This window comes from Leuciscus leuciscus (genome assembly GCF_965113295.1).
Source record: "Leuciscus leuciscus genome assembly, chromosome: 17".
NCBI classification, from domain to species: domain Eukaryota; kingdom Metazoa; phylum Chordata; class Actinopteri; order Cypriniformes; family Leuciscidae; genus Leuciscus; species Leuciscus leuciscus.
In genome coordinates, this window is record NC_138741.1 from 40,395,230 (window position 1) to 40,416,776 (window position 21,547).

Here is a 21,547-nt window from a genome sequence, read left to right on the forward strand (position 1 = left end):
ACGTTCTTAGTTAAGTATAGCTTCTGTAGGTCATACGTTCGTTAGGTTGGTCTGGACCGCTCTTAGCTTTACCTTATCACTGTTGCAGGGCTATACGAATATAACTCTGAAGTTTTAATACACCCAGACAGTGTTCATTTAGGCTAATTCAAGTGTTTTCATGCAAAGAATACATTTTCATTACACTGATTGTTGTTAGATTTTTTATTATATTATACAAATCAGCTGGCGAACCATTAAAGGCTTAAAAGTCTATTTAAAGGGAATGATTGTGGTGTGGAGTTTGCTCAAACTATGGCAGCGATACAGTGAATAAAAGACGGCACTGTCCGCGGAGCACTTTCAAAGGCCAGTGAAAGCATAGGCTACTGTCAGTTTAGTCCTATTCGGATGCTAATATAGTTTATCATGGGCTCGTCCGGTATTTTAAACATTTACAGCGGTAAGTCGGTAAGTCGGTGATTTCAGTGCCGTCCGAATCCATAATGTCAGTGTTTTTTCTCACCCAACCCGCGTAAAAATCCCTGGCCAAATGAATACCTAGGCCTACCGTTTTTTGACAAACAGGTCGTGTGGGAATTTGATTGCCGTCTCACATCTCTGAGTTTACAAGAAGAGATTCAATATTCACTGTTTAAATCCTTTTTGATCACTGCAGAGCACCGTATGTTAGATGTACACTTTTATTACTGAAATGCTGGAAACTTAGCCTGACTACGTACTTCCGCTCAATTTCAGTTCGCTTCTGTACTCAGTCTGAGATAGCGACCTCTCTCTCAGTTTTCCTCCGGCCTCAAAACAGCCGGCCAATCAACGAACAGAGGGCGGGCTGAGAGCCGTGACGTAGACGCTGATTGTACCGTGGATGCGTAGATTTACTTCACATAATCTGAAAGTCGTTCACAGCCATGTTCACTCCGGTATTTCGCTCGATGGTTTTGTCTTCGCATCATACATGTGTTTACAGTGTAAGTTCGATGCGGCTGAGCATGCGCATAACACACGCCATAACCAAACGTTATGTGATTGGCTTACGGGTAACCAATGATTTTAAACTTCAGACAAGCGTAAAAGTAAAAGTTTTGTATGTTGATTGTATGTTTTGCTTTCCTGCTGATAGCTCATATTAATTGCACAGCGGTTTGGTTGTTTTTTAACATGCTTTATAAATAATCATTGATAGATTAAATGCGACCTGATTATAATCTGTCATGATGTGCTTTTCCTCTGATGGCTGTTCAGAGAGTGGGATAAAGGGATACCTGGGAATGAGCATCTTCTCCTGTATGTAGGCCAGGAACTGAGGCTGGTCTTTCCTGGCGTGATACAGGCACTCTCCGTGCAGACACAGGATCTTCAGAACGCTCAGCATGTTGAAGAGGATATCCGGCTCTTCGAACTTACTCATCTCCTGCCAGAGAGGGAGCGCAGACTCGTGAGTCACATGACGCCGCACGCGCCCCTTGACCCCAGCGTGACCTTTACCATCCTGACCTCAGCATGACCTTTACCCCACTGACCCCAACATGACCTTTCCCCCTGACCCTAATGTGACCTTTACCACCCTGACCTAAGTGTGACCTTTACCCCCTGACCCTAATGTGACCTTTACCCCATTGACCCCAACGTGACCTTTACCCCCTGACCCTAATGTGACTGTTACCACCCTGACCCCAGTGTGACCTTTACCCCACTGACCCCAACATGACCTTTACCCCTGACCTCAGCGTGATCTTTAGCCCACCGACCCCAAAGTGACCTTTACCACCCTGACCTCAGCGTGACCTTTACCCCCTGACCCTAATGTGACCTTGACCCCCTGACCCCAGTGTGACATTTGCCCCCTGACCCCAGTGTGACATTTGCCCCCTGACCCCAGTGTGACCTTTACCTGCAGACGCCCCCTGAGCCCAACGTGACCTTTACCACCCTGACCTCAGCGTGACCTTTACCACACTTACACCATGACATTTACCCCCCGACCCCAGTGTGACCTTTACCCCTGACCCTAAAGTGACTTTTACCACCCTGACCCATGTGTGACCTTTACCCGCCTAACCTCACCGTGACCTTTACCTGCAGCCGCCCCGACCCCAACGTGACCTTTACCACCCTGACCTCAGCGTGACCTTTACCTGCTGCCGCCCCCTGACCCCAGCATGACCTTTACCTGCAGCTGCCCCCTGACCCCAGCATGACCTTTACCTGCAGCTGTCCCCTGACCCCAGCGTGACCTTTATCTGCTGCAGCCCCCTGACCCTAGCGTGACCTTTACCTGCAGACACCCCCTGAGCCCAGCATGACCTTTAAACCCTGACCCCAGTGTGACCTTTACCTGCTGCCGTCCCCTGATCCCAGCGTGACCTTTACCTGCAGCCGCCCCCTGACCTCAGCGTGACCTTTACCTGCTGCTGCCCCTGAACTCAGCGTGACCTTTACCTGCAGACACCCCGAGCCCAGCGTGACCTTTACACCCCGACCCCAGTGTGACCTTTACCCGTCTGACCCTAGCGTGACCTTAACCTGCAGCCGCCCCCTGACCCCAGCATGACCTTTACCTGCAGACAACCCCTGAGCCCAGCATGACCTTTACACCCTGACCCCAGTGTGACCTTAACCTGCAGCCGCCCCTGACCCCAGCATGACCTTTACCTGCAGCCGCCCCCTGACCTCAGCGTGACCTATACCTGTTGCCGCCCCCTGACCCCAGCGTGACCTTTATCTGCAGACACCCCCTGAGCCCAGCGTGACCTTTACACCCTGACCCCAGTGTGACCTTAACCTGCAGCCGCCCCCTGACCCCAGCGTGACCTTTACCTGCAGACACCCCCTGAACCCAGCGTGACCTTTACCCCCTGACCCCAGCGTGACCTTTACCTGCTGCCGCCCCCTGACCCCAGTGTGACCTTTACCCGTCTGACCCCAGTGTGACCTTAACCTGCAGCCACCCCCTGACCCCAGCGTGACCTTTACCTGCAGACACCCCCTGGCCCCAGCGTGACATTTACCCCCTGACCCCAGAGTGACCTTTACCTGCAGCACGGTGTACAGAAGCTTGAGGGAAACAGGAAGCTGCAGGTACGAGAACTTCCTGTCGGCGCAGTTCTTCAGCGCTAGGGAACAGAACACACTGATGCTCAGAAACACAGATCTGTGAGCGTGTGAGTGTTTGATGAAGGGAACGATGAGACACGTACGAGGGATCTCAGGAGAGGGATTGTGGCTGCCGGGGTTTTCCGAGGGGGCGTCTCCTTCATCGGCTCCGTTCTCAGATCGGAGACTGAAATCAGCTCGAGGGAAAACCAAACTGTCCTCCAGACACTCGGAGGGTTCCTGTCGAACACACACCACATGCTGAAACATCTGGACCATTCTCTCACATTCAGGAGCATGATGTGATGTTTGGCAGGATCAGTCTGTTCCTGACCTCCTGATGCAGATCTCACACAAAACTAGAAAGCATGCTCTCTGCCTAGTAAGACGCGATCTGATTGGCTGGTTTACAGCACTGCTTGGAGAAGGAGCACACATGTGTTTGACTCAGTCGCTCTGGAAACTAAGGCTGTGTTCCACTCACCCATCAGTAGAAGAGAAGGGCACTGCACAGGACACATGAAAGAGTTTGATGTTTGTCAGGTAACTCTAGCTCTAGTATAAACTCCAGTATAAACTACAGCACGTCAGAAATACATAGTGTACGTAACTAAATAGTTTACTTTTAGTTTTACTTTTTATTCTTCTCCCAGTTCACCGGCCACTTACTTTCAAGTCATGGAGAAGTGAATGAATTTGCGTTTGTAAATCCGACAACTCTGAATCTCTGCGCTGAAGAGCAAACTATTACATGGCGGCGCCGATCAGCCGTTATCATCTATTATGATGATTATAAAAGTGTTAAAAAAGGCAAAATACAATCAATAACACATATTTGAGAATCAGAACAGCAGATTATCAGAATATCCTATTTCACAATAAGAAGACAATTGTTCAAGCTAAAACCAAGAGGTTTATTTTCTCAGAGCTAAATGGACAAATGTAACTTTGAATATTGAAGACAATGGACAAAATGAAGACTCTTGATGAATCCAAAACCAAGAAGGTTTATATCTAAAAGCTTAAGGGAGCGAGTACCAAAGAGTAGACAATTTGTGTTATGCAGTTTAAAGTAAAATCTCTCACTAATTCAATATTGTGCAGTTGTGCAATTCAGAGTAAAATATTACGTGATGTTGGGGTCGCCTGAGATCCTGACTTTGCCTGGGGGGTGTGTGTGTGAGTGAGTGAGTGAGTGAGTGAGTGAGTGAGTGAGTGAGTGAGTGAGTGAGTGAGTGAGTGAGTGAGAGACTGAGTGAGTGAGTGAGTGAGTGAGTGTCTCACCACCAGGCGGATCTCCTCGCGCGGGGTCAGTCTCTGCAGAAGGTCACAGGCCAGCTGGTAGCAGAGGATGCTGGACTGGCACAGGCTGCACTCCAGAGCCTTCTCGTCCTTCTGACAGGTGTGTGAGCCGCCCCATGGGGCCTGAAGAACACTGTTAATGATGCCCACCACGTCCCGGCCCAGACTGCTCTCCAGGCCCGGCGTCAGCGTGTCCTCCTGCAGCTCCATCTGCACACACGTGGAATGCATTGGGATTGGCATTTAGAGACATTCTGAACACTATTGGAGTTAGACAACACATGTCAGGACCTACTCATTGTCATAATCATACTCTAGATCTAATATTATCACATGGAATCAATGTTGATGCCGTTGAAATTCTACAGCAGAGCGATCACATCTCAGATCATTATCTAGTCTCGTGTAAATTACATTTAGCCAAGGCTGCAAAGCCAACTCCGTGTTATAAATATGTTAGACCTATCACTTCTGCCACTAAAGATTGCTTTATTAATAATCTTCCTGATCAGTTTCATCATCTCAGCATCCCAGATAGCTTAGAAGAACTAGATATTGCGACAGAAACTTTTAACTCTCTCTTTTCCAGCACTTTAGACACAGTTGCTCCGTTGCTCAGTTGCACTTAAAGAAGATTAAAGAAAATAGTTCAACGTCATGGTACAACGAGCACACTCGGGCCCTTAAGAGAGCAGCCAGAAACATGGAGCGCAACTGGAAGAAAACAAAACTAGAGGTATTTCGCATTTCATGGAAAGAGAGCTCGATTGCATACAGATAGGCCTTAAAAGCTGCTAGATCTGCTTATTTTTCAACCCTATTAGAAGAAAATAAACATAATCCTAGGTATTTATTTGAAACAGTGGCTAAACTAACGAGAAATAAATCTTCAAGCCCAGAAGTTTCCAAGCAACACAGCAGTAATGACTGTATGAACTTCTTCACTTATAAGATTGATAATATCAGGGAGAAAATTATAACTATGCAACCGTCTACTACAGTATCGCATCAGGCAGTGCATTGTAGTCTCCCTGAGGAAAAATTTGATTCATTCTTTGCTACAGGAGAGGAAGAGTTTACTAAACTCGTTAATTCATCTAAATCGACAACATGTATGTTAGACCCTATACCGACTAAGCTATTGAAAGAGATGCTTCAAGAGGTCATAGATCCTCTTCTTAATATCATTAATTCATCTTTGTCTCTAGGATACGTACCAAAAACCTTTAAGCTGGCTATGATTAAACCGCTTGTTAAAAAAAACGCAACTTGATCCTACAGAATTAGTCAATTACAGGCCGATCTCGAATCTGCCTTTTCTGTCAAAGATACTAGAAAAAGCAGTATCCTCACAACTATGTTCCTTTTTAGAAAGAAATGATATCTGCGAGGATTTCCAGTCCGGATTTAGACCGTACCATAGTACTGAGACAGCTCTCATTAGAGTCACAGATGATTTGCTCTTATCATCCGATCGTGGTTGTATCTCTCTATTAGTGTTACTCGATCTTAGTGCAGCATTTGATACTATTGACCACAACATTCTTTTAAATAGACTAGAAAACTATGTTGGCATTAGTGGAATTGCACTAGCATGGTTTAAATCATACTTATCTGACCGTTATCAGTTTGTAGCAGTAAATGAAGAGATGTCTTATCGATCACAAGTTCAGTATGGCTCAGTACTAGGACCGTTGCTGTTCACTCTGTACATGCTACCCTTAGGAGATATCATTAGAAAGCATGGCATTAGTTTTCACTGTTATGCTGATGACACTCAGCTCTATATTTCTTCAAAACCTAACGAAACTTACCAATTCACAAAATTAACGGAATGCATAGCTGATATAAAAAATTGGATGACTAGTAATTTCCTACTACTAAATTCTGAAAAAACAGATATTCTAATTATTGGACAAAAAACTTCACGTAATAACCTAGAATACTGTCTAACACTTGATGGCTGCTCTGTTAAGTCTTCGTCGTCGGTTAGGAACCTGGGTGAGCTCTTTGATACCAATCTTTCATTTGAAAGTCACGTGTCTAGTATCTGTAAAACCGCATTTTTCCATCTTAAAAATATATCTAAATTATGCCATATGCTCTCATTGACAAATGCGGAACAATTAGTTCATGCGTTCATGACCTCAAGGCTAGATTATTGTAATGCTCTACTGGGTGGTTGCCCTGCAGGCTTAATAAACAAACTACAGCTGGTCCAAAACGCAGCAGCTCGAGTTCTTACCAGAACCAGGAAGTATGACCATATTAGCCCGGTTCTGTCAACACTGCACTGGCTCCCTATTAAACATTGCATACATTTTAAAATATTGCTGATTGCTTACAAAGCACTAAATGGTTTAGCTCTGCAGTACTTGAGCGAGCTCTTAACGCATTATAGTCCGTCACGTCTATTGCGATCTCAAAATTCCGGCCAGTTGATAATACCTAGAATATCAAAATCGACTGCTGGCGGTAGATCCTTCTCCTATTTAGCACTAAAACTCTGGAACAGTCTTCCTAACATTGTCCAGGAAGCAGACACACTCTGTCAGTTCAAAGCTAGATTAAAGACACATCTCTTTGACCTAGCATTCACCTAATACATTATATACTTCCATAATTAAATGTTAGGCTGCATAGATTAGATCAGCTGGAACCGGGAACACTTCCCATAAATCCTGATGTACTCGTTACATCATGAGAAGAATGGCATCTACGCTAATTTTAGTGTCTTTGTTTATCCCGAGGTTTTCCCGCAGCCTGCCGGATCCAGGCCGTATCCAGATCTGACGAAGGACCTTCGCCTGGACCCGATGACAACGCAGTGCTGAAGTGCCAACTAGTCTCTCCCTATGGAGGATCCCTTTACCACTCTACAGATAAAGCATCGTCGGGAAAACTCAATTCGCGTATCTTCCCCGAATTGATAAAATACAATAAAATTCTGTATCAAAATTATAAGGATACACCAGTACTTTGTTTAGGCTTGGTTTGTAGGGAATTACAAACCTGCGCACATATACTCAAACGCACATAACTATAGAACCAATTATTAATGCGCATGTGAACGCCATCAGCGTTTCTCACAGTTTCATGTTTAAAGTCTGAGAATGGTGTCGTCTTAGCGGCCCCTAATTTAATAACAAATGATCGTTGCGACGGAAGCGAATCAATCAAAACTAACTTTAGCTGGAAAATATCTTTATTAAAGAACCGCAATAAAGTAGGGCTGGTCCGAATACCATTTTTTGAGCTTCGAAGCTTCGGTAGTAATGAACATCGAATATTCGAAGCTTAGGAGAGAGGGTGCTGAACATATTCTTCTCTCTAATAAAGGCAGTATTCTCTATGTGTCGGTATGTCCGTTTGCATTTTGATTATTTCGAGAACCGTTTATCCAATCGACTTCACTGGGAGTGCAGTGTCGCATTTGGTGCAATATAGATGGACATGCGAGACGCGACACATTCAGAATTAATAAACTTTTAATAAACTACAGAACAGCGCGAGCGGGAAGCGGCGCGCCTCACGCTCCGATAACGGACACTGCACTAGTGATATAAAACGCACGCACACAGGTCTGTTAAATTAAGCAATACTTTTAACCCTTTCACACGTAAGTTTAAAATATTCTGGCTGACCCCCCAGCGTGAGTTTTTCAAGGCGACCGTTATTTAGAATGTGTCACTTTATGGTTTCCATGGTGACGCGTCATTGCTTGTCACATGACACACCGCAGCAACAACAGAGCTGAATGAATGACGATCTGCTTTTATGTCATTTTTCCTTTTTTATTCAAAATATTCACAAATTTGTTAGATATGACATGAAATATCTGATATTCCGATTGTCAAATATATGCAAGTGGAAGTATTTTGTTGTTTAAACACCTTTATAACGATCGCGTTAGTTCAGCTGTATTCGCGATGGGCGCCGCCATCTTAGTTTGTGCCGCAGACGCAGTTCAGAGAATCGGATCTGTTGGATTTACAACACGTGAATTCATCCACTTCTCCCGAAATACATAAAACAAGTAAGTGGCAGGTGAACTGGGAGAAGAATAGTGTAAACTTTAAAGTTACTTACACAATGTGTATCTGATGAATAAAACTAATTATAATGGAAAGGATTATTATTGCCTCTTCCTTTGACATCAGTGTGTATTTTATAAACTCTAAATGTATTGTTTTTTTAGTACTTATATGTCTGAAACCTAAAATAAACATTATGTGGTTGAAAACACTGAAAAGTTGTGATATATGACAGCTCTGAGCGCGCCTGTCTCTGGCTCAGCGCCAGCCAACGCGCGAAAGCCCATTTGAATTTAGCAGTTTATCACGTCATGCACTGACCGTTCTAATCACACCGGTGTGATCGTACGCTCCAGGGACCAGCTTACGCCGCCTTCACACTGGCAGTTGAAATCAGCTCCGTAATACGCAATACGCCCCCAGCGGACGTCGTACTACACCGTTGAAAAGCTTCGGAAGCGAGTAGAACAAAAATGGCGGAGAGATTAACGGTTGATTTTGTCAGTGTCAGAATGTACAATTCTGTATGATCTCTCTGATGAGGGTTATAGAGACATTAATCGGAAGGCTGATGCGTGGAGGAAAGTTCCCAAGGATGTTGATATGTCAGGTCGGCTAAATGTGATATAGTGGTATATAGGGCTTTTAATTATATTAACTGCCCTAACAACGTTAGAAAATCATGAAAATAAAAAAATGACATGACAACTTATCGTTATAAAATCATTATTTATTTTATTAAAAGTTGAGAATTCAGGTTTGTTTATCAGTACCATAGCAACGCTAACTTCCGCTGGAATTGTCGGATAGGAACCGTCCGTAGCCTTTCGCAAGAGTTCAATTTTTTGAACGCATCCGGATGACCAACGGACACGATTTTTTTCGCACCGCACTCGTTCGGACCCGGTTCGCACCCATTCGCATGCGGTCTGTGAATCTCCATAGGAAATGAATGACTTCCGGTCGTTTCGTAGCCGTATCGGAGCTGATTTCAACTGCCAGTGTGAAGGCGGCGTTAGACTGATCACACCGGTGTGATCATACGTGCGAAAGGGTTAAGGTAGTCTAATATTTTTCTGACTAACAAATTACTGACACAGTAGATTTAAATAAAGAAAAACGAAATTTAAATAAAGAATTTAATTTTGTATTTAAAACGAAATTTAAAATAAATAAAAAACAAAATTTAAATAAAGAAAAACTAAATTTAAATAAAGAAAAACGAAATTTAAATAAAGGAAAAAACAAAATTTAAATAAAGAAAAACTAAATTTAAATAAAGAAAAAACGAAATTAATTTAAATTAAAAACGAGATTAATTTAGATTGATAATAACGGGTAAAAAGGCTAATACATTTTGTTTCTATTATTCTATTTTCCACAATGTCAAAGCAACGCAGCTCAAAAACACAGCTCAAAAACACAAGCTCAGGCATGCACTTTGGTCCATACAAACTCCACTGTTCTGCGCTCTATCGAGAGAACACTCCCGTTGCTGGAACACTGGGGTCGGTTCTATTTCTAGCATGCATGCGTTTTCCGCGTGGCTCGAGCCACGCCTGAGACGCGTGTCTCACGCAGGCAGTGTGCAAACTCCAACCTGTTAACATGGGAGCCGAAATAAAAATGGACACGCAGCTGAGACGCTCACGCCACGCAGCCAGTGTGTCGCCGGCCTTATTCAAGTGCGAATGAGAACCGTTTCGCGGGGGATCCCAGGTGTGCCCAAAAAAAATAATAAAAAAAACACAAATATTCGAATGTCAAATTTTCAAATCTAATACCAACCCACCGACTGAATATTCGAATATTCGGGTCCAGTCCTACTATAAAGCCAAAATAATCTTACCTAAATGATGTGTTTATCTCTGTAAAGCTGCTTTGAAACAATCTACATTGTTAAAGCTGCCGTCGGCAAGTCTGGCAGATTGGGTCGATTAGCCAAAATTTTGAATGTTTACAACTCTCATGCCCCTCCCCACTACCAGCGAGCACCCTCCCATCGAGGTCGTGCTCGTCAGTGCGTCACTGTGCGTGTGTACCTGATTTTCTGTGAACGCGTCCGTCTCTTCAGCATCAATCAACACCATGGACTCGGAGGTAGGCTGCCCTGGCTAATCTATCCATAGATAGCAATAACCGAGGAATTGGAAGCTTGTTAGTAGATTTTCTCTCCGCCATCACGCTTCATGCAATCTCCAGGCGAACTTCAGGCGTGGCGTGTGCATGTGATATTAACGTGCGCGAGTGAGGGGGGATCTGTGGCGTGTGCACGACCTGTGATTGACAGTCAGATCTCACACCCCCCTGCGCTGATTGGACCTGATGAAGCGGGAGCGCTGGATTTTTGCAAAACAAATAACACGCTCCAGGTGGAGTTAGAAGCTCGGGTTTTTTTCTAAAACCACCTTATTTATGTTGTTCTGTCGGATTATAGTGTCGATTACACTGAATATGATCAAAAAAATGTTGCCGACGGCAGCTTTAAAAGCGCTATATAAATGAATATGACTTGACTTGACACACACGCCAGAGATCTCCGTCTGCCTCAGTGTCACACACACACACACACAGACACGTCAGAGATCTGCCTGAGCATGAGTGAGTGACGTCACCTGTTTGAGCACCAGGTCAAACATGAGGATGAAGCAGCCCAGGTTCATGTCGTCATCATCACAGTCTAGGTCCAGGGCACAGTTCCCGGCAGCGTGGCCCAGGTTCCTGAAGGGGCTGCAGCGCAGAGGGCTCCGGAACGGGCTCCGGAACGGGCTGGGGAACGGGCTCAGGTTATTGTGCTGCCCTCGTCTGCCGGGGTCTGAAACCACACTGACCTGCGGGGAAACAGTCAGCTGAACAGGTGAGTTCTGAACATGTACTGCTTCATGTAGCTTTCAGCTTTCTGCCGTAACAACCGTCTTTACTTGGTGATGAATTTCTCCAAATATAGTTCACATGTAAAGTCTGTCATCAGTTACCTATGCTCACATCAGAACACAAATGAAGATATTCTTTATAAAATCTGAGAGATTCCTGTCCCTCCATTAAAAGTCTGTGCACCCAAACCTGAGCGTGTATAACTGATGCCAGAACTGAATTTTTGTCTGAACTGTCCCTTTATGGAGAGGCGTCTCTCACCCTGCGGGGTCCTGACAGGTCTGCAGCACGAGCTCTTCTCTGATTGGCCAGTTCCTTCAGTGAGTTCACACCATCAGAGAACATGCTGATGAGCAGCTGCAGAGGAACCACGATATCCAGCTCTGACAGAACCTGCAGAACACGGATACAGCACCAGCTCACACTCCACAGACCAACACAGACGTGTGTGTGTGAGTGTGTGTGTATGTGTGTGTGTGTGTGCTCACATGAAGCCACAGCAGCGCTTGCTCTTGCACTGATGCTGGATATCCAGTGAATCTACAGCTGATGAATCCAAACATCTCCTCCATGGAAAAGGGCAGCGGACACAACTCAATATCAAACATCTTACTGCAAAGAGAAACAAAACCACGAGATCAGATGATAAAGCTGTCCCTCCTCAAATACCCACAAGCCTCTCCTCTCAGAAAATATCAGTGAAACCGGTTTGACTTTGTGAGAAACTCAGCAGGACATAAAATTAACAGAAACAATTGTGATCAAACACAGTGATATGAAGCTCAGTGTAATCAACGTCCACTGGAGGCAAGTGTGAAGAACCCAAGTGCAGTTTAATTACACTCAAACATGATCAAACATAAAACAAAGACTTGGCTTGGCTTTTTCATGGCTTGAAAAACATGGACTTAAACATAAACATGATCTTACCAACAGTGGTTACACATAACAATACTTGACCGAGACACATGGCAAACACGAGGGCTTAAATGTACACAAGGACTAATGACTAAACAAGACAGACCTGTGAACATGATAGACAATTAACCAATGACAACATGAGAAAAGAGACTAGCGAAGCACATGGCAGGATCACATGAGGGCAAGGGAATCACATGACAAGACAGAAAACATGACTGACATGAAACATGAACCAAAAACCAAACCAACCTGCGACACTCAGATGGAGATTATGGAGACACAGACAGGTGTCACTAGTGTGTTTGCGTGGAACAGTAACAGGTGCGTCTGTACCTGAGGACCTCACGAAACTCTTTGAGCTGCTGGTCAGGAACTTCAGTGCGAATGGCCTCCAACCACTCAGGCATGAAACACTCCCACAGCGGCTGACTGATCACGTTATAGGGAATCAGACACAGGATTCGATTCAGTCCTTCCTTCAGCTGCGTCACCGTGCTGCACGACTTATCCCAGTATCCTCCCACCTGCACACACACACACACGCTGAAACCACAGCGCATCAATCGTTGCAGTATGTTTGTAACACAGGCACTCAGTTCACTCACCCTGGCAAACTCCACCGGTTTGGGCAGAAGGCACATGACCATGACGTCAAAGCGCACGTCGCACACCGTCTTCAGCCACTTGGTGACAAACTGAGGCTTGAGCTTCTCCACCAGGCTCCCCACCTCATCGTCCATCATGTAGGCGGTGGAGTGGAACCACTGGAAGACCATGCTGACCAGCCGCGCCAGGCTCTCGGTGGGTGTGTTCTCGCTGGGGGTGCACAGACTCACCTACACCAGCAGATACACGTTTATCAACTATCACAGTTAAATCATATTTGTTCTGTTTCTATCTTTATCTTGTTTATCGAGGTGTGAAAGTGAGTTTACGGACCGAACAGATTGTGATGAGATACAAAGAACAGCATAATAAAACAAACATTCAGCATGAGCAGTGAACACAGACACATGAACAAATCACTCTAATGAGCCGCTCAAAAAGACTCCTCAATTCAGGAGTTACTGGCTTGAATCTTCCACAGAATTAACTGAAATTAAAATTCCCATAGAGTCGGTTCACTTGGTAAAACACATGACTATGGGATATTTGCTGAAGAAACCTTTATTCATGCCTGAAGGCCAATGACACACGACGATGTGGGCGGGGCTCCTGCCCACAGCATTTTTATTCCCTTTGTTCTTCAGCTTCTCATCATACTGCTAGACCACCATCACGCCACATTCACAAGAAAACAAATGGCTAAAAATCTTTTTCATGAGAAATATCAGAGTATAAGTTATCGCCCCTGTCCTATGGCATGTGGATGTTTATAGTATACAACACTGTCCAGTGTGTTTTGAATTGTCCGCACTAGGCTAGATCTCTCCAACCCAGGTGCATGTGTGCACTGCCGGCAGCTCTATCGTTTAGCACTTGAGCGTGTAGCACGTGCTTGGCGGGGCAGCGGCCAAACACGGTCCGCTCCTGTCTTCGGGTGCTAATCCAGATGCGTCAATCGCCGTTTTTGGAGGTCATGAAGAGTTGGGAGAATCATGTAGAGGGTAAAGAGTGTCAGTGTTGTGTTCACGACAAGGTTCCTCTGGCTGCCCTGAGTCTGAGTGAGACTGTCTCGCTGAATGCGGGCGAGGAATGATCTGACGTAACTGTGTACCTGCAGCCTGAGAATGCTCTGCTATCAAGCAGGGCAGAGCACTGAGGTTTCTTTTGGCCCCCTGTTTCGGTGGATTAATTGCAACTTCCATGTCCGAAAGGGCTTTCCCTGCACTGAGAGCATCTGTGTTCTCCTAAGCAAAGAAGCAATTCAGGTGGTGCCACAAAGGAAGGTGGAGGCCATTATTTCCTTCTCCCAAAGAAAAGGGAGGATTTCTGTCCTATCTTAGATTTGACCATCTTAGAGTTGAACAAACACTTTAAGGTGTTACAAGTTCTAAATGCTTGCAGTATGTCACCTGTTATGCCCTCTGCCCTTTTTACATCAGTTAATTTGCCCGATGCATATTGCCACAATCCTCTCCGGGCACAGGAAATTTTGGTGGTCTCCATTCAGGGAATTGCCAACAAGTTTTAGGTCCCTATAGTGCCGTGCATATCTGCAAACTGTGCAGAAGCGGTGTTGGTTCTGCTGTGCCATCAGAGCATAAGGCCGTATCCAGATCAGATGGTGGACCTGCGCCTAGACACGACCACAACACATGATGTAGTCAGCCAAATCCGGGCCATATCCAGATCAGATGGAGGACCTGCGCTTAGACACGACCACAACGCATGATGTAGTAAGCCAGATCCGGGCCGGATCCAGATCAGATGGAGGACCTGCGCCTAGACACGACCACAACACATGATGTAGTAAGCCAGATCCGGGCCGTATCCAGATCAGATGGAGGACCTGCCCTTAGACACGACCACAACGCATGATGTAGTAAGCCAGATCCGGGCAGTATCCAGATCAGATGGAGGACCTGCGCTTGGACACGACCACAACGCATGATGTAGTCAGCCGGATCCGGGCCGTATCCAGATCAGATGGAGGACCTGCGCTTAGACACGACCACAAAGGCATGATGTAGTAAGCCAGATCCGGGCCGTATCCAGATCAGATGGAGGACCTGCGCTTAGACACGACCACAACACATGATGTAGTAAGCCAGATCCGGGCCGTATCCAGATCAGATGGAGGACCTGCGCCTAGACACGACCACAACACATGATGTAGTAAGCCAGATCCGGGCCGGATCCAGATCAGATGGAGGACCTGCGCCTAGACACGACCACAACACATGATGTAGTAAGCCAGATCCAGGCCGTATCCAGATCAGATGGTGGACCTGCGCTTAGACATGACCACAACGCATGATGTAGTCAGCCGGATCCGGGCCGTATCCAGATCAGATGGAGGACCTGCGCTTAGACACGACCACAACGCACGATGTAGTCAGCCGGATCCGGGCCGTATCCAGATCAGATGGAGGACCTGCGCTTAGACACGACCACAACGCAAGGACCACAACGCAAGGACAAGCAGTCAGGCTGTGGATACGGCAAGAGCGTGCAAGTGTTTTTTTCTTAATATCCAGTTCTCCTGTTGCTCAGTTTACTATTTGCCACAAGCCGCGTCTGAAAAGTGTTGCAGTTTAAATTTTATTGCACTTAAGTGTAGCCCTGTCCAACAGCTAGTTTCGATTTCTCCCATTTTCGGAATATTTGCTTTCGCTGTGCTAACTGCAAGAGCCGAAACAGCTGTCCTCACTCAAGCATTTGAAAGCATTATATCTATGTAGTTTGCGCGCTGTCACAGAAGCGTCAGCAGAAGCGTTCAGCCTCCTCGTGTGAAGACCGACTCGGGTAAAGACCATCGACTCTACCTGTGCGACTCCACCGAGCAAGGACACCAGTAAGGCACTTAATTATCTTCTTCTCCCTTTCCTTTCCCACTTTTATCCTATTTTCCTTACTCAACATGTGCTTTCAATACATTCCTATTGTCTCTGGACAACGCTCTTTCATCACACACAGAAGGCAGCGCAAAACTGCTAATATGCATCCCATTCTCTCATCCTCACACACACACACCTCTCTCTCTTTCTGTGGGTCTATGGAATTGACAGTCAGCAGTCAATGAAGCTGAATTTATTCCAGCCTTAGCATCTCAATCTACTCTTAATATCTTGGGCTTGACTGAGACCTGGATTCGTCCAGAAGACTCAGCAACCCCTGCTGCTCTCTCAACAAATTCTCTTTCTCTTACTCCCCTCGCCAGTCTGGGAGGGGTGGGGGCACAGGGCTTCTCATTTCCAACAATTGGAAATACTCAACTCTCTCTTCTCTATGCAACAACAACTCGTTTGAATATCATGCCATTACACTTACAGCTCCCAGTAAGATCCATATTGTAGTCATATATCGACCCCCCAGGTCAGCTGGGAAGCTTTGTAGAGGAGCTGGATGTGCTGCTGTCCTCTTTCCTTGAGAATGACACCCCACTTGTAGTCTTTGGTGATTTCAACATTCATCTAGAGAAACCATATGCAACAGACTTCATCTCTCTCCTAGCCTCATTCGATCTCAAATGGCTCATCACCACAGGTACTCACACATCAGGCAACCAACAAAATACTTCTTACAGTATTGAGACTGCTGGGGCTTATGGCCTCGATAGCAGTAGTACGACTGGATTCTCCTCTTTTCGTGTACAGGTTCTGGCGCTGACTACTCGTTACCTTGCTGTACATTTAAGCAGTCAGGGGCGGACTGGGGCAAAAATTCAGCCCTGGCACTGTAGCCACACCAGCCCACATTCAGGTTGCGCACTTGCTACAATTTCTAGTCGACTTCGTTCCCAAGCGATCAAGTCACTTGCACATGCACTGAAGTATACTTTGGGCTTTAAGGGGCTCTGAGTTTTAGGGTTGTTACAAAATGTAAAGTGAAAAAAATTCTTCTGACTGAAATTTTTTTTTAGGCCAAGTCATATACCTTTTTAAATAGTCGAGACCAATAGCGTTTTAAGGGGATACGTTTTAAACCGCTTTAATATTGCCAGTAGGCGTATCAGTGAACAGTTGCAAAATCAAATGAATAAATAATAAACAGGTTTCTTCACCTAAGTTAGGGCTGCACGAATATTACAAAAATCATAATTGCCGATTATTCCCTTCGAATTGTAATTGCGATTTATTAATTATGATTATCAAAGTTTACATTGAATATATATATATAAACAAATTTTGTTTAAACATGTTCTAATTTGCCTATATATATATATACACATACATACATATATATACATATACATACATATACACGTATATATTATATAGGCAAATTATAACACACGTTTACACAAAATTTGTTAACACACACAAGTACTTTTCCCCTTTATTTAACATAAATTGTAAGAATATGACTAATAGTAAAGACTAGTAGCCTACTAATAAATAAACATTATGCTAAAGCTATTAAATAGCAGTTCCAAACTAGTTTTTGTTAATACAATGTTGGTATGAGCCACTACAGTCATTTAAAAATATAAAAAATAACACAAAGAAAAATAGTGGCATTTTGGGGTTAACGTTAATATGGAAACGACAGTTACCATGGTGAATACACAATATTAACAATAACTGTTAATGAAACATGGAAACTGCTCCTGGTGAATAGAATGAAAATCATACCTGCATTACTTTTATTTCGTGTAATTTACAACGTAACGGCGTTGCATGCTCGTAGTTTCTTTTGCACTTTATATACAGTGAGGTGATATACAGCGCGCGCGCCGCCGCATTTGCGCGTGCAATTGAAGAGTGTGAGCTACGACTACAGCAGGCATTCTCAACCCTGGTCCTGGAGGGCCACTGTCCTGCAGAGTTTAGGTCCAACCTTGATCAAACTCACCTGCCTGTAGCTTTCCAGTAATCCTGAAAGGCTTAATTAGCTTAATTAGCTGGCTCAGGTGTGTTTGATCAAGGTTGGACCTAAACTCTGCAGGACAGTGGCCCTCCAGGACCAGGGTTGAGAATGCCTGGACTACAGTATAACGGCTGACAGGACAATTAAGTCCGTCTTTCTGAGGTGAAAAACTTTATTTCAGCGTACACTTATGTCACTGCCTGGTAGTTCCTATTGTGCTGGGTTTTCTGAAGTAGTCATTATTCGCCTCTCATAACATAACATGCTCTAAACACGCACGCAGAGTGGAAAAGGAGGAGCGGAGGAGAGGGGCGCGGGGAGCAAGGATCACAGCGTAAATTTTAACTATATCGATATATGCGATATGGTCTAATTCCATATCGCATTTAAAAAATATATCGATATATCGCCCAGCCCTACCTGCATTATAAGTGTGTCCACGGTAACTGAAATATAGTTCTCTACCTCAGCGCTCAACTGTAGCCTGACATGCACTTTCAGTGAGCGGTAATTGAAAACCCGGAGTGGACCATAAGCGAAGTGATTACAGAATGCTTAGAGTGGAGAGAGGAACGTGCTTTTGCTCCACTCCAGCTTTGATCACATCCCCCTCAGAAGGGTGAATACACCTCGTCTTTCCTTAATTTAAGACCTATTCAAACTAAAATTAAGACATTTATTACACTATTTGAGAAATGAAAGCCTATTTACGGCCTTAAATTTATGAAAAGTGAATTTAAGACATTAAGGACAGACTGGAACCCTGCAATTGACGGAAATCCGTCATAGACTTGCTGCAATTAACGGAAATCCGTCGTAGCGACGGAGAACTTTAATCCCTGCATGACCTGATGGTACTGTGTGAACATCCGTTTGAGCCTTTAGAACCCTTGAATATAAGGATGCTGGCCTGTCGTTGGAACTGGCATCAGCGAAGCGCGTCTCTTTTGCATGGATGGACTGCATTTATTTATACAGCGCTTTCAACAGACCCATTGCCTCCAAAGCGCTTTACATATTGCCTCACATTCACCCATTCATTCACTCATTCATACACCGACGGCGGTGTCAGTCATGCAAGGTGGCATCCAGCTCGTCGGGAGCAGCTGGGGTTAGGTGTCTTGCTCATGGACACCTCGACACTTGGTCAGGTGGAACCGGGGATTGAACCACCAACCTTTCCAGTTTGTAGACAACCTACATGAACCACTGAGCCACTGCCGCCCCGGCCATTTCGCATTCCAATTTGCTTTTGGTGGTGTTGCGTTTGAACGCAGTGTATACACCTGAAGTCATGTCGGGAGTGTGTCAGGGGTGTGTCGGGAGTGTGTCGGAAGGGTATCGGGAGTGTGTAGGGGTGTCTTTAGAGTATGTCGGGGATGTGTCGGGAGTGTGTCGGGAGTGTGTCGGGAGTGTGTCTGGAGAGTGTCTGGAGAGTGTCTGGAGAGTGTCGGGAGTGTGTCGGGAGTGCGCGCTCTCTCTCTCTCTCTCTCTCTCTCTCGAGCTGCCCTGTGAAATCTCTGACTCAGAGGAAGACAGGAGACTCTGTGCGAGTTATACACAGGTACATTGAGCAGATGCAGGCTATGTGCTCGTCTGACAAGCTTTTTGATATGTTTTCTAACTCGGCCAGTGGGAAGCCGCTATCTAAGCATCGTGTTTTGCATTGGATTGTAGAAAGCTATTTCTATAGCAGATAAGGAGTTGGTTCTGTCTGGAAGGGTGTGTGTGCAACTCTACGAGGGGCATGGAAACATCATGGGAAAGCGTCACTGCACGCCGGTTTACTGGCTAGATGCAGCAATGGTAGCTGAGTTCGTGCTCAGCGCAAGGGTTCTTTAACCCGGGGCCGTCGCTCCCTTGAAAGATAGGTATGTGGCAGTGCTGGTCCCTTGAGTTTAACCGGGCTGGTCTCGCCCACGTTGTCATGCATCATTGGCGCAAGAGTGCGATCTCCCATAGTCATGTGTTGTACCGACGAAATGGGAACAGTAGTTATATGCACAACTCAACATTTTCATGGTTTTTGCTCAATAAGAAGCAGGTGTAATAGATGTGCTGGTGCAGAAGCAGCTTGTGTGAAGGATGGGAGGTCAAAATAATAGTCATTAATAGAACTATCCTTATATTCTATTAAATCAGGTCTAAAATTCTGGAATCAGCAGTTGAAATAATTTCAGAAAATTCTGAAATTAGAATAGAACTACCCTAATGTCTAATGTTAACACACTTGTAAGAAAAGGGATGATTCAAAATCCTAAATGATTATGTATGTTAAAAATAATTGTTCTGAACAAAAGCAGGAGACTGACTGAATGAAAATCCAAGCGCGCTTATGGAATAGCAGAAATAAAAGTACATTTTCATCAAATTTGTGTCTACTGATACTTTGGAAATGAGTATAAAGACTATTAGTTTTTTGAGTACTAATCATGATGTATATGGTTGTGTTATTAGCTGTGATGAGAGCGTAGAGAGGGTGTTGTGAAGTGAACGTGTGCAGAAACACATGTGTGTAACGTGTCACACACCAGGAACCAGATGCCGAACTGACTGAGCAGTCTCTGGTCATGCTGGTCATCCTCTTTGTTGTCAAACTCCAGGTTGTCCAGAGAATGATGGGAAGAAGACAGACCCATCTGACGCCGGCGGTTCAGCTCAAACTCCCGCAGCTCCGCGTGGATCTCAGCCTCTTTCAGCAGACTGCCAACATACATCAGATCACTCTCATTTATGCTTGTTTTATATCAAAAAGTAGTTCAGACATGCAGTGGAAATGTGTCTTAACATAATGTGTCTTATTCACAATCAAGCAAACTGAAATATATTAATCAAGAGTATTATTACTGCAGCTTTACACCCGGCGATACCTAGTTTGCTAACAGCTCTGTAGCCGTATGAAATAAAGAAAGGCCTGAGTGAAAGTGCTCTCAGTGACAGGAGCGTGTGATGACCTGATGACAGCCTCCACGGTGCACACCAGCTCCTCCGCGCCGCACTCGCGCGTGTTGATGGGCGGAGGTGACGTCTGGTACAGGTGAGTCTCCGCCGACGCCCCCACCTCACTGCTGTGGTGGTTCACATGGCAACGCTTGCAGTAGCGCACCGGCCGGTTGCCATGGCGACCGCAGCAGCCTGCCGAGAAGCAGGTGACGACAGCGCGCCGGACGTGAGAGCTGCAGTTCTGGGGGGGGGAAGAGATTTTCAAGATTTTTTTGAGATTTCAATATCTCTTTATATTTTCAAAACAGAGTTTTCTACAACACAAAAAACTCTATTTCCAAAACACAGGAAAATAAATAAATACATGAGCATGATTTAACTCAAAACAGTCACAGAACATTCTCCACAACAGAACATAAAACATTTTTAAAACACCAAATGTTTATGAACTCTACATTATTTGTAGTACTGTAAAAGTCAAAAGTGTTTATATCGGAATCTAAGGACTCTTCGATCTAGTTCCTTCTGCTGTGGTAGAGAGACATTTTTGCTTGACCAAATACAAAATTATACAATTGACATTCCACTCTCCATTTGTGACTGTATCTAAAACCAAGAATAAACAAATGCGCTCACCACACACACACTCACACACACACACACACACACACACACACACACACACACACACACCAGTTACAGGTGGAGAGGAGAGAGAGTGATAGAGCCAGTTCAATGTAAGGGAGGGCCAATGGAGGGAATTTAGCCAGGACACCGGGGTTACACCCCTACTCTTTACGAGGAGTGCCATGGGATTTTTAATGACCACAGAGAGTCAGGACCTCGGTTTAACGTCTCATCCGAAGGACGGATTTATTAATAACAGAAATAAAAGCATTGACCGCCAC

The 21,547-nt window shown here is 45.0% G+C and overlaps 1 protein-coding gene across 4 annotated transcripts in view; it reads right to left on the reverse strand.

Annotated features, from left to right (window-relative positions):
* The window catches only part of unc79 (unc-79 homolog, NALCN channel complex subunit), a 77,668-nt gene that overhangs the window by 31,087 nt on the left and 25,034 nt on the right, over positions 1–21,547 (reverse strand). For all 4 annotated transcript variants that reach the window (XM_082143383.1, XM_082143381.1, XM_082143382.1 and 1 more), the window contains 11 exons: positions 20,651–20,880; positions 20,228–20,399; positions 12,830–13,060; positions 12,558–12,748; positions 11,792–11,915; positions 11,565–11,696; positions 11,045–11,260; positions 4,378–4,605; positions 3,198–3,333; positions 3,034–3,113; positions 1,263–1,411 (listed from right to left, as the gene is read on the reverse strand). In XM_082143383.1, the coding sequence (XP_081999509.1) occupies positions 1,263–1,411; positions 3,034–3,113; positions 3,198–3,333; positions 4,378–4,605; positions 11,045–11,260; positions 11,565–11,696; positions 11,792–11,915; positions 12,558–12,748; positions 12,830–13,060; positions 20,228–20,399; positions 20,651–20,880 (1,889 nt within the window). The remainder of the gene's footprint in view (positions 1–1,262; positions 1,412–3,033; positions 3,114–3,197; positions 3,334–4,377; positions 4,606–11,044; positions 11,261–11,564; positions 11,697–11,791; positions 11,916–12,557; positions 12,749–12,829; positions 13,061–20,227; positions 20,400–20,650; positions 20,881–21,547) is intronic.